At 35.0% G+C, this 14,512-nt stretch overlaps 1 protein-coding gene across 13 annotated transcripts in view; it reads right to left on the bottom strand.

Annotated features, from left to right (window-relative positions):
• The window catches only part of PIK3C2G (phosphatidylinositol-4-phosphate 3-kinase catalytic subunit type 2 gamma), a 514,208-nt gene that overhangs the window by 192,566 nt on the left and 307,130 nt on the right, over positions 1-14,512 (bottom strand). For 12 of the 13 annotated variants that reach the window (XR_011496940.1, XR_011496939.1, XM_070494347.1 and 9 more), the window contains 2 exons: positions 5,232-5,325; positions 2,101-2,195 (listed from right to left, as the gene is read on the bottom strand). The exons of the other annotated variant lie outside the window; for it this stretch is intronic. Coding sequence is in view for 10 of the 12 variants with exons in the window: in XM_070494347.1 (XP_070350448.1) it covers positions 2,101-2,195; positions 5,232-5,325 (189 nt within the window). In the remaining 2 variants the exon portion in view is untranslated. The remainder of the gene's footprint in view (positions 1-2,100; positions 2,196-5,231; positions 5,326-14,512) is intronic. 13 annotated transcript variants of the gene reach the window in all.

The raw sequence follows: 14,512 nt of genomic DNA, 5'->3' as shown, positions 1-14,512 counted from the left end.
TGTCTAAGCCTATTTACTCATAATTCAACATCTAATGAGGCAACCTCTGATCAGTGGCAGTGGCGGGTGGAAGCAGTGTTGGGGGAGAGCTATTTGGGAGGTAGAGAGGTATAGAGGGCTTGGTAAACAATTGGGCATGTTAGTGAGAAACAAGAGAATCCAGAGAAGACTCCAAAGCCTGGGTGAGCAGGGCAAGATGCTGAGTTTAGAGCTGAGTATGCTGAATCTAAAGAAGCAGTAGCTCATCCAAGAGAAAAAACATCATTAAACTGATGGCTGATGGATCTCTACCTTTTATTATTATTATCATTATCATTATTATTATTAGAAGGCATTGTTTTTTTTTTAAGGAAAGATACATTGAGAATTTTTTAAAATATAGCATGTGGGGTCTGAGCTGTATCTTAAAGTTTTAATTTAACATTCTACACACAAGCATTCCCTAAACATGATGCTAGCCACCAGCTATTTTTTTTTAACTCCAAGACACATTTTAAATATAAGTAACATTATTTCATGCTTAGTATAGTTTGTCTGATTTTAATTTTTATTTAAGTTTTAAAAGGATGTAGATATTTTAAAATCTCCCTCAATCTTCCTTTTCCTTTCCATGTTCTCACAAATAAAGCATTCAAAAACAAGCAGTCAATTTACAATTTATGTTTTTTTCTATTTCTTCTATCCAACTCATGGTTAAGTTTGTGCTCCACTTTGGTGGCCAGGGGTTCACAGACCTAGTGCTGACCTGAGCACAGACCTAGCGCTGCTCATCACGCCATGCTGTGGCAGCATCCCACATAAAATAGAAGAATATTGGCACAGATGTTAGCTCAGCGACAATCTTCCTCAAGCAAAAAGAGGAAGATGGGCAACAGATGTTAGCTCAGGGCCAATCTGCCTCACACACATACAAAAAAGTGGCAAGTCAAGTGTTAAGGGAAGTAAACATGGAGTTTAATGGAGACCTAGCTTTAATATGATAGCAGAACATCACCAAGTATATCCATATTACTTCCCTTAGCACCATAGTAGCTGATTGAAAAACTGGAAGGAATAAGACTTCATTCAGAGCTTGAGAAGAGAGTCTATTCAGTGAAGGGCCTACAGCCAGTCAATGTATCTAATGCCTCATTATACTAACATACTAGAGGAAAATGTTCTGTTTTTTATACTAAAATGAAAATGAGCACCAAAACAACATTGGTGGCTGAAAATTCCCTGTATCTCTACTTTGCTAGGAAATGCTTGAGTCATTTTCATGGGAAGAGTGATGTCTACATGAATAATGTCTTTTAAAGCAGTAAAACATGATACTCAAAGATGATATTGAATTCTCTTTTTTTAATAGTAATTAAAATTCTTCACTAGCAATTAAAGCCAGTAAATGCTGGCTTGAATGCCTGTTATACATACATGAGGACAACAATGGATCCGATTTTATCCTTAGGTATTGACACTTGTAATTGTTAAGATTTTTGCTATAAAATTGAATTTACAAGGTTAGTAATAAAAGAAAAGTAGGAAAAACAGCCTCCAAAGAACATCATGTTCATTAGGAGCAAGAGTAAGTGATGATGGGAGAAATTCTGATATCTGTTATGTAAGTTTTAATTCTCTACTAATAATATTCCAAGTTTACACTCGGGAAAAGTTTACTCCCCTAGGAATTTTCAACCAAAAGAGTATATGTTGATCTCTATCGTTTATAACTAACATTGTACAGAAATTACTTTTAAAGCACACATTCTTCCAAAATATCCACAGTCTTATAACTAGATTTTATACTGATATCTTCAATAAGTAGATAAAACCACAAACGGCACTTGTGATTTAAAGCTATAGGAAAGCTATCGTCCAGATTTAAAATTCTGATTGAATTTAAACAGCAGCAACTGTACAAAAGAAAGATTTTGAAGACAATGACAGTTAAATTATACTCAAATAAAAATAACCTTGACAAAGACTCGAATCTGGCTGAATTTTAAGTGGAGGTTTATATCAATTACAAAGTAAAGAAATCTTGTACTTCTTCTAAAGCTGCCCCAACAGAGAGAACTTGACAATAAAAAAAGCATCCTACCCTATTTTACTTAACCTTACCAGTAAAGACGATGGGCAATCTGGATGCTTTGCAATGAACGGTGTAACAGGAGTTGCACCAGAGGACTTTCCAGGTTCCATTCAAACTTGACAGCCTGAAGTAAGAGATATAATCACTTCATTCTTTTCTTCTCAGTAACAAAATTATAGCAGAACACAGAGGGACTTAAGAGGCTTGAGAAAAGACCAAGGAAAACAGCACAGTATGTTAACAAAAAGTCAGTAATATATTTGATAGCTTTATTAGCTAGTGTATGACTAATAACACTACACACACATCGCACAGTCTGCGTTTGTGTAGTCTGTTTCCTGTCCTCATTGATGCTTTAGCATCACAGGATAATAAGTAAGAGCAGGTTATTGGAGGTTCAATCAAGGCTGGTGGAGTTCAACCATGCCTAAGGAGAAGAATCCTGGCACACACAAAAAATCATATCATGATTATAAAAATGACGTCACTACACAATAGAGATTTCTCCTCTTCTGGAGGTGAAATTAACACACATTTAAAGCCTTAACTGAACTCACCAACTGATATATTAGTATTAACCTGCAGACCTGGAAGCTTTACTTAGAGGTTTCAAAGCTGATCACTGCCACCATAACCCACCCTTCTCAAATCCTTTCTCTCATCTCCACTGTGAACAACTAAGATTTTCTAGGATAATCAATCTGGTGGAAAACACAGACAGCAACGGCAACCCCTGATAGCCTCAGGGACCTAATTCAGACTTTCCCCTGCACTCTGCAGGGACTTCACTGTCAGCAGTCAAAAGGTAAGTCCCTATCATCATCACAGGAATGTGAATGTGTTGTGAAAATGAAAACCAGGTTCTCTTCATTAAAATGCTCATCCCTTCTTGAGAGGCAAAGCTTCTATCTTTGGTTGCTCCCTGAGCCATTTAAGTCACACACATACACATATACACACACTCACACACTCCAAGTTTAAGCTAGGTTTTATACCACAGTACAGACAGCAGAAAAAAGTGAGTACAACATTCATTCACACATACACTGAAGAAATACCTCAATATATCTCAAGGATGGGAAGTTTATGAATTCCTAAGGTGTGAGAATGCCAAATATGATTTCAGCAAATTTGCATAAACTTTTGATACTGTCTCGATGTATAAAGATCTTCATGTGTGTTGTCTTAAACTGCAGCTATGGTTTTCTTTCGCTTACTTGCTAATACTGGGCTGACTAGGTGATGGGTTGTGCTTACGCCCTAATAGTGAGCATATCATATGAGCACACGAGCAGGAAAGACGTCTCAGAATTTACTTCCATGCTTGTCTTTTTAGCTTTCTTTTTAGATTTCCCCATCATTTCTGGTTGTATTCAATAACTATCTGTTGCTGTTGAATTGCTTCCCTTGCATCACTCTGTGTAACGGGTACAATTTCTCCCTAAATCCTGCCTCACCATGTAGGAAGTAGGCAATATTTCGGGTGCACATTGCATTATCAAGAGCTGTTCTTGAAACCTACCTGCATGGTTATGACCTGAGGTTTGCAATAACCTCTGGGTCTGGGGCTTAACTGATTTCTAGTCGTGAACAATATCTTCTATTTTTATCATCACCTGAGAGTCCTGTCTTATTGCTTTAACATAGCTTGCATAATTCTAACAAGATAATACACAACAAAATAACATAATTCTAGAAAATAATCAATAGCACAGGATAGTTTATGACTTGGAAAGTTTTAAAGTTGGGGGAGAGCTTGGAAGTTTAAGGGCAAACTCTACAATGAATGTTTTGAAAATTCTTCCCAGTTTTTATTTATTTTCTAGTCACATTATACACTCCTTTCTATTTCAGAACAATTTATAATCTTCATTTCTAATTAGAGAATAGTTGCAATTTTATCTCTACGTATTTGCTAGATTGGATTCTGCATGCACCTTGTCTTACGAATTTGGATTTGCAGGTATACGGTTCTCAGAGATATTCCTGGTGCCAAGTGTACTGATTCAGATTGGGAATTTCAAATGAATTTAATCTAGATAAAATTAAAAACTTACTTTTTGTGTCGTGTTATATATATAGTAGGTTGCCCATACTCATGAGCTGAATACTCATGAGCTGATGAGATGAATAGTGTTCCTAGAAGTTGGATCAATCTTTATTTTCACCCCACTATCTTGGCAAGTATAGGAAAATTACAACTATCAGGATTGGCAGAAGTAACTATATGGTATAGCTATTTCTAAACCAGCTCTCTCTTCAGGAGTCCTTCAGAGAAGTGCAGACTCTGTGTGCAAAGTAACATGGTACTCCAGTCAGTAATAGAGGCATCTTTCATTAGTTTCAGAGTTTCCTGTCTTAAATGTTCAAAAACTGAGGCACCTGGCATTTAAAATAGCTTGTAACCACAACCTGACCTTTCAGGCAAGAAAACACCTGACTTAAAAACCAAACCAAACCAAACATAAAGGACACTATTTTAGACCTATTTAGCACTCAGTATATAGTCAACTTGGAAAAATTTATCGTTTGTATTTTGGATGTTCAGTCACTTACTGGTCATTTGTGAAACATGTAATTGTTTATATTTCAGAACATCCAGACTACATCAGTCTTTGCTCATATTTCTAGGTAAATTTACACTATTTTCTAAAATTACTACCACATTGTGATATTTTACGTTTTCACTAAAATGTACTATCTGGTGGTAGAATTTGCATATTATCTTATAAAATTACTTTCATAAAATTTATAATCAATATTGAATATTCTAAGGGAAAGGGAAGAAACTCACAAATTATGAGGAGCTGCCTAGCAAAAGACTATTTTCTACACAACATTTGTTTGGTTAATTTTTTCTTGTTTTACATAGATGGAAAGATTTCATCACAAGCATTTCTATATTTTCCGTTTTAATTAATAAGTGAATTTGTTTTTTAAAAATTTCCTTTTTGGCTTTTACATATCCTTTTTGTAATTGTACTAATCTTGGCTAGAGAATGTCTATATTGCTCATATTGATATATGAGTTATAATTTGGTTCCTTTGCTGGCCAAATTGCAATATCACTTTCATGTAGTCTGTTGTTGATTCATTGAAACTCTTTTTGAGAATTACTAGTTAAAATCCTGGAATCCTTTGGCAACTCTGATATTCTTACCTGAACTAGCTGTGGAAGAAATTCCAGTAGTTCATCATTCAAGAGGTTGTCTAATTGTTGCACTGCCACTTTACGAATTTCTTGATCTGGAAAACTAATACAAAGTAAATATATCTATTGAGCTGTTAATGGTATGAAATAATACAGGAGAAACATCACGGAGAACAGAGCATGAATTCCACCCCCAGTGCACAAGATAAAATAATAATCTCACAATCAATTAAGATGATCATTAGCACCAAATAATTATTTTTCTGTATATTGTACTCTCATGTGTACTGTAGTAGAAAGCTCTTTTGAGTAGACTTAAATTTTGGAAATTTGGGTTTAAGTCAGATCCCTACCAGCTTTTTTGTCTCTAAAATGTGGATTATAGAATATCTGAAAGCTCGGGGCCAGCCCCAGGGCCTAGTGGTTAAGTTCGCGCCCTCCACTTCAGCGGCCCAGGGTTTTGCCAGTTCAGACCCTGGGCGTGGACATGGCACCGCTCATCAAGCCATGCTGAGGCGGCGTCCCACATAGCACAGCCAGAAGGACCTACAACTAGAATATACAACTATGTACTGGGGGGCTCGGGGGAGAAGAAGAAGAAGGAAAAAAAAAGAAGATTGGCAACAGATGTTAGCTCAAGTGCCAATCCTTTAAAAAAAAAGAATATCTAAAATCTTTTCTAAAATATATGAAAATCTTTGCTTATTATTTAGCCATGCATTTGTTAAGTAAATTATTACCATCTGGAGATCTGATGGTTTACGTGATTAAAAATGGGATAACAGGTTTTGGCCAGATCACAAGGAAACCAGAAATTCAAAGTAGCTTACAATAAATAAACAAAAATAATTTAATAAGGCTAAATCTTACTAGACTGTGAAGTTCTTGAGGGTAATCATACCTTATTCATTTTTGGACTGTATATGCCTGTTGTAAGATTTAGCGCCCATTAGACACTTAATGTTTGTTACTGCACTAAATTTATGAAAGCATTTAACATTTGAAACACTATTCCAAAGACAAATACTCTTCACATGGGCTCCTCATCTTGCTCTGAAGAACTAGACTCAATTATCTCCAACTTCCTGGAAAGCCCCTAGAGATAACTTCGGGCACCATACTGTTTTGATATGATTTTGACATACTACACTGACATGATTAGATATAACTATACCAATTATAATTAGATATAATTGGTAAGAACAATTAATTTTAAATAAGCAAGTTTCAGAAAAAATTAATACGTAAAATTTAAAACTTGAAGTTCTAGGAACTCATTGAAAAGCAAATAAACAAACAAACAAAACCCCCAAATACTTTTGTATGGAAACTAACTGAATGCTTTTCAACCAGTTAGGTAAGAGCGTTAAAGATTGGCTCCCAATACTGTGGAGATCAGAAAACCTTCAAGTCTTTTAATGTTCAGTCTCTTTTCAGCATATCAGGTTACTGAAGGGTGAAATAAATCCTATGCAGCCACAGTGTCAAGGAAAAAATGGTATTACTCAGTATTTCTCCAGCATCCTTGAAAGGAATTTGAAACGTACTACTTAATAAACAGGTGACATATTTTTTCTTCATTTAAACTGAGTATTTTAATTGCAACAAGAATTTCACTTGCAAGGTTAGTGACTCAAAATTATTATTTCTGCCTGCCCAGTGGCACAGCGGTTAAGTCTGCACATTCCACTTCGGTGGCCTGGGGTTCACCAGTTCGGGTCCCGGGTGCGGACATGGCACCGCTTGGCAAGCCATGCTGTGGCAGGTGTCCCACATATAAAGTAGAGGACGATGGGCACAGATGTTAGCTCAGGGCCAGTCTTCCTCAGTAAAAAGAGGAGGATTGGCAGCAGATGTTAGCTCAGGGCTATTCTTCCTCAAAAAACAAAACAAAACTCTTATTGCTGACCTGCAAATACTTTCCCCATAATTTTCTCCTTTTGAACAATCCAGCCATAAGACCTAGTGAGAACTGTAGTCCAGACACATCCCATGAAGCCCTGCTAAGGTCAGAAGATCTCAGCATAGCATCAAGTACAGATGGAAAGCAGAGGGGTGCAATAAAAATGCAAAGCTAGAAGAAGGTCAGCTTGTTTTAGCACACTAAGATTTATTTTCTCCTAACTAAATGTGATTGACTCTAATTTATTGCTCTCAATTATTAAACCATTTGTCTGAAGCTTGTAGACATCAAGGTCAGTTTGAGGACAATTTGAAGTCTTAGATGGAATAGTTACATGGCACATTTTGTTGCCTGAGCAATGACTTAAGTCAGATTCTTAGTTACCCATGCTTTCTTGCCTGCCTATTTTATTTTATTGATATGAATGACAACAAAGAAAGAAAAACAGAAAACAAACATCACAATAAAGCTCTGATAAATAGTATACCTCTAATTATGTATTTATTTCCAAATACTAGAATATAAACTCCATGAAAACAGAAAATCTTGGCCTGTTTTGTTCACGAATGTGTCCCCAGTGCTTTCAGATTGGTGGGCATGCTCTAGATATATCTGAAGAATGTCTAAACTGAATTAATTATCTTTCCACCTAAAATATCTCTACTGCCAGACTTCTCTCCAGTAATCTATGTTTTCATCTTCCTCCAGTCATGTAGGTCTAAAGTTTTAAGAGTTATATTTTTCCTCTCTTTTGCCCTCTTTATTAAATTTTACCCCCTTTCCCATCTGGTGAAATTCTATTTATCCTTGAAGTCAAAGCTCAAGAATCAATTTACTATGAAGCTGTTCCAGCCACTCTGTAGCCCCCTGCAGAATTTATCACACCCTTCTCTATACGATTTTACATTATGTACGTGGATGAGGCCAGGTTCCCTCATTATGAATCCATAGTGCAAGCACAGTTGGATAAAAAGTTCCTACTAGTTTCTTATCTTTAAATTTAATCAGTTGTCAAGTTCTGTTGACTTTTCTATCCTAATGGCTCTAGCATCATGCCCATTTTTAGTTTTTTCTGTAACTACCTAGTCTATGCCATAATTATCTCATGCTGATGCTAACATTTTTCATAGCAATACCCTATAAAATTTCCTGAATTGTCAGTTCATTTTTCATTAAATGTTAAGTGGTTTTCTATTTCCAATGGACTGCTCTTAGGCCCCTACTGCTTATTAGATATTTAAGGCTAGCTGAACACTTCAGATTTTTCTCCTACCCTAACAGTAAATAAACTGCTCTGGCTCATCGGTATGTTATTTTTACTCTGAAAATGCCATGTGTGTTCTCACCTTTGTGAGTACTGTAACCTCCACTTAAAACATCCTTTCTTTTCTTAAAGTTCTAGTCCTCCTTTAAAATGTGGATCAAATCCCCTTAAAGGTGACCATCACAATCTTTAGTAATCACTTCTCTGAACTCCAAGGGCATTGACTGGCTGACTCCACTGGGAAATTAGAATATGCTAGTGTTTACTTTTGCTAGTTTACCTTTTCATATATGTGTTGTTCTCACTCTTCAACTAGCGAATAAATCAACTGAGGATAAAAATTGTTTCATCCTCTTTATTTTCATTCCTAGGATTTAATACCATGCTCCATATATGTTGAGTGATTAATAAAAATGCATTGATCATGATGATAAAAATGAGGAAATGATACTATTCAGCCTATTTTATTTCTTGCTGTTCTCTGAGATAATTTACATTGGTACCAATAGGTTTAACTTAACAAATACAAAAATTTCAGAATTTTTTCCTTTCAGTCAAAAGGATAAGATAAAAACAAATCTGAAGGTAATGGAAAAGAGGATGTATTTCTTTCAGACTCCTTCAGGAACAGGAGAACAAAAAACTAGTAATATCTGTACAGTACAGTCCTAAAGGAAATCTATATAATGTATTAATATGCACAAACACGCATATTAATGTTTTTGCACTTTAATGGAAAAGTTTGTCTCTTTTTATTCGCTACTGTTGCAAGAAGTTCAGGAAGAAATTGGAAGAGAAATTGCTAAGAAACTAACCACATGACATCCTGAGATGTGACTAAGTCCTATCGACATTAAAGCATATCCAAATATAACTTCATCTGACTATTTTGGGAAGAGTTGGCCACATTAAAAGAGATGCTGGCAGAGTTAGTGAAGTTCCTGGGAAATGGGCTCTTTCAAACATTGCTGGCAATACGTAGCAACACACATTTAAAAAAAATCTTTAAAGTGTGCTTATTCCTTGATCTTACAATTTTACTTTTGAGAATTTATCCTAAGAAAATAATCAGAGACATGTATAGGATATACGTATGCAAATAAAATTGGAAATAATATAAATGTCTAAAAATAAATAAAGTTGTATATGATATGACCATACAATATATGTGGTCATTAAAAATATTAAAATAATATTTAATAAGAAAATATTATGAGAAATTTATGCAGTATAATTCCATTTTAAAAAAATGTATATATTTCTCCATATGCTTAACAAAACAATGGAAAGGATCAAAATATTAATACCAAATATCTGAATGGAAGTTCCATAGATGATTTTAGTTTTCTTTTTTAAGCTTAGTTTTTAAAGTTTTCAAACTCTCTATCTGAAAATTTTATTGGTCATTAAAATTAATAATTTTCTTAAAGTAAGTAAGGTTCATTCAACTAATTATGAATATATATGAATAATTGCAAATTCATTACCAGCATTAGAATAAAGCTCCAAATCATATGTCCTTTTAAGAGCGAACATTATCGTGTAAAAGAACAAGCATTATATTTTTTTGGTTGACAAAATATTCTTTTAACATAATAGGCCCAAATAGGGATCTCTGTCTCTGGAGAATTTATGCTTAATACCTTTTCAGGGCCCTGAACTCAGGCAAAGATCAATGGACAAATATATTCCACAAATTCTGGTATTTCTTCCCGATGATAGTGACTGAAACTATTTAAATATTCTTTGGGGATATAGTTGTTGGCATTTCATGCTCAGGAACTTGTGTCTCAATGAAGTGAGGGATACCCATATTAGTTCTCTGACTGTTGTGTGATATTTACAGACTGAAATGTCATATGTAACAGAAGAACTGCAAGCTATTTTGAATTTTCCACAAGCCAGGCTATTATAATTTCTCTAATGACCCGATTTTCTTGAAAACTACATATAATTCCTGCCAATAATAAATCAGGAGGCACTTTATAGCCATTCTGCTAACCTTGGGACTACTGATTACTCTTCGCATGGACAGTATACCTTGAGTTTGGGAAGAAACAAAAGTACCATTAGAAGATTCATCAGGCTGATATCAACTAGTACCTCATTTATTTACATTTATATGAAACTTCTTTATAATCAACCAGAAAATAGATCATTTACAATGTAATAAATGGCAATCCATCAGGTTTGAGATATTAAAAAGATACAAGATCAGTAAAACTCCATTACTTGTTGGGGAGGAGATCATGTAAGGTTAAAGACATTTTCACTTATTATGAAAAAGTTTTGTAGTTAGGCATAACAAGAGACCATGTGAAATAATCACTTCTTTAAGGTTATTCATCATTTTTTAAATGTCCATTCAAGTAACCTTTATGTTACTTATTTAGTTTCCCAAGCATGTCTGAATAGAGGAGCAAAAACAATTTTGGTCAAAAGCAAAATACCAAGCTGGTTTACTATTCAGTTTTATATGAATTTCATGAACAGTGATTCTATTTGTTGGGGTTTAGTTGCCTCTGAATTGAGCTGCCAATTGAGTCTCTGGGATCTGTAAAAGGACATGCTACCATAGTTGAGATAGCTATAACTCTGTACAATAACTCTTAAGGAATTACCTAAAAATTGCACATGGTTCATTGTCCAATACGGACATTCAGACACGAAGAAAAAATACTCGTTGAAGACTAAGATTGTAAAAGCTAATAAAAGAAATCTAAGATGTGGCTAAAAAATTCAAAAGGTGAGAAAATTAAGTAAAATTAGAGCAACTTTAAGATAAACATTTTTCAAAGGAAGTTCAGTAAAATATAAACTCTATATTTTGCCAAAAATATAGAGCAAACACAAAGTTTAGGGTCAAGCAGAAGATTAAATTGGAATGGTAATCTTCACATGGGCAGGAAAGGAAGAGTATCAAGTATTTACGTAACTCTTTGGCTCAAGGTCAAAGTAGAAACTGACTAGTTAGTACAGGAGAGATTCTCCTATTTTTGGTTTCAGGATCTTTTTACACTCTTAAGAATTATGGGAGATTCCAAAAGGCTTTGTTTATGTGGGTTATAGTTAGCAATAATTATCATATTAGAAATAAAATCAGGACATTTAAGAAATATTGGTCAATTCATTTAAAATAACATTAATAACCTCTTTACATGTTAATATAAACAGTATACTCCTATGAAAAATCGCTAAATTTCCAAAAACAAAGAAAATATTTAGAGAGAAGAATGATATTGTTTTACATTTTTGCAAATCTCTTTAATGTTGGCTTAATAGAAGACAGCTGGATTCTCCTAGCTGCTCCTGCATTAAATCTGTTGCAATATCACATATGATGCAGCCTCTGAAAACTCTACTCTACGCTCATGAGTGAATGCATGGAGAAAGTCAAGTGACATGGAATTATTATGGAAATAATCTTGACCTTGCAACATCTTTGTAAGCATCTTGGGGACTGCAGATCTTATTTTGGGAACCTCTAATGTACAACGTAGTTTTGGCATGTGTTATTGTTGTGGGGTCATAAGTCAAGGAATCAGCACCTGTGGCCTGTTTTGATGACAGTAGCACATCAACCTATGTCTTCCCTGAGTGATAAATTGGCTTTGAAGTCATTTGACCACCATTCAGATTTGGGAATTGTCATTCCTCCTCTTTATCCTCAGACATCTATAATTTCTCTCATCTCAGAGGACTATAGGAATATCATAAAGGATTCAGACAACCTTCAACAGGCCCAGTGGCGTTGTGAAGTGAAATTTCAACAGAAAAATACATCATTCAACTTCTTCCATTTGACTTGTCATTTTGTCATTTCTTCTTCTTTCTTATTTTCTCCCTATATCATTGTTTTTCTCTTTGGTTCTTCTTTCTCTAGTTTGAAAAATGATATAGGGTCAATATCTTACTCAAAAAACTTTGAAGTTACGGGTGAAAGCCAAATGCAATGTAACAAATTTCGACCTTTAAAACAAGTAACTTTGAGTAAACTGAAAAGCAAAGAAATATGAGATCAAATTTAAGTGTTACAGAAATGTCAGACTTCAGAATACACAGTAAGAACTCATGCAGAATGCCATAAGGCTATTCACAGTTAAAAGCCCCAATGTCAAGTAAGAATTAGAAAAGCATCAGAAGTGCAGAACTGTTTCTCCAACAGGTTTTGAGTCTGATGACACACTCAACATCAGCTCGGAAGAAAAATGTCAATATGAATATCTTTGCTGTTTTTCTAGTACTAAAAATGATCAGATGTGGCAGAGAAATTTTTTTCTCAGAAAAGTGGTGAATAAGGATTCTTTAAGATGACCGCAAACCTCTATCTACTGAATAATTCATGCTCCTTCAAGGATTTTCACATGATTACAGGATATTAGAACTTGAGGAAACTTGGAGACCTGGTTCAATCTCCTGATTATACAGATGAAGAAAGTGAAACTCAGAGAGTCTGAGCTGTTTCCCCAAAGCCATTTGTTGGTGGCACTGAAATTAGAATCCAAATATCCAGAATACTAGGTCAATAAAATTTCTATAGTACTAGTACTTCTAGCAAGGCCTTTTTATCTTTCAACTAGATATTATCATATATGCTTATATAAAACCCACAAGACTATCTTGGATGTATTATTCATTTTACTGCATTCTAAACTGGATTAATAGAGACACTTAACAGTGAGCAGTGTTATTTGTCTAACTGGACTGGGGCATTGGCCCAGTCATGAAACAAAGGGAATAAGAATGAATCCTAGATCCAAAGAGACATAGGAACTGTACAGAGATATTTCCTGATGGATAGTCTATGGACTTCAGTATAAAAATAAGGAATTAACCATATAGTCATGGTATTAATTAACTAGAATTATTATTTAAAATTACAGAGTAGTTATTGATTTTGTTCCACTTTATGATTACACTTTGATTTTACTTATAGACAAGCTGAGAAAGGCACTACATAAAGCAAGCAGTGTACTGAAAGCACCATATAGGGATTCTGTGTTTGCGTGGATTAAACATTACATGCAAAAGTAGCATGATGTTGTGAAAAAGAATAAGGAATATCGAGTATAAATATGAAGGTTCGTATCCGATGCTCTCTCTCTATGCAAATTTATCTACACCCATGACTTAATTCCCATCCTTCTGTGGATGATTTCCAAATTAGGGTTCTAGCTTAGCTTTCTCCCGTGAACCACCACCAAACATCTCAAGTACACCTTAAAGCCAACATACCCCAACTTGAACTGCAGATTTCTATAATCTGTCACCCACCCATCTTAGTGAATGTTTCTATTACCACATACTTAAATAAAACAGAAACCCAGAAATAATCCTTGATACCTCTCCTTTTCACTGCCCCTCTTGATTCAATCCTGTCACTTTTACTCCTCAATGTGCTGATTCTGTTCATTTCAATACGTCACCACTACCACCTTCTAAGTCTGACTTGCCATTTTCTGAGACCTAGACTACTTCCATAGCTTCCTAACTGGTCTTCCCTCATTTACTTTTGCTTCTCTCACCAAATCGGCTTTACACAGACGCTAGAGTGATCTATAAAAGATGCAAATCTGTTCAAAATATTCTCTCACTTAGAATCATTTATGCCTTCCTGTTGTTACAAGAATAAAGATCAAGTTGTTTAACATGTCACTGTTTAGAAGTCTTTAACATGGTCTTCTAGTTTCATCTTAACATGTCTGTTCTTCTTATATCACACACTCCTTCCCTGGACTCCAGACACACTGGCTGTCTTCTAGTTTCCTAAGTTAAGTTGCTGCCCCTGGGCCTTTGCATAGATTCCCTCTTCCCAGAAAACCCTTTTCTTCCTCTCCCCTTTCACCAATTCATTCCCACTCATCTTTTGGATCTGAGCTCAAATATAGCTTCCTCAGGGAAGACTTTCCCCACTTTGAAGAAAACGTTTGGATCTTTTGTTATATGTTATCATAGAACCATGTATCTTTCATTAGAGCTCTTATAACACCTATCGTTTTGTATTTATAATTTGGTAATTACCAATTTCTCCCCACCTCCAGTAGACTGCAACTCCACAAAGGCAGGACTATGTTTCTTTTTCCTTAATATCCTAGCTTGAGGGCCTAACGAAGTGTCTTACAT

The sequence above is a fragment of the Equus asinus genome, chromosome 22 (genome assembly GCF_041296235.1).
Source record: "Equus asinus isolate D_3611 breed Donkey chromosome 22, EquAss-T2T_v2, whole genome shotgun sequence".
NCBI classification, from domain to species: domain Eukaryota; kingdom Metazoa; phylum Chordata; class Mammalia; order Perissodactyla; family Equidae; genus Equus; species Equus asinus.
This window is presented reverse-complemented; position numbering and strand designations above follow the sequence as displayed.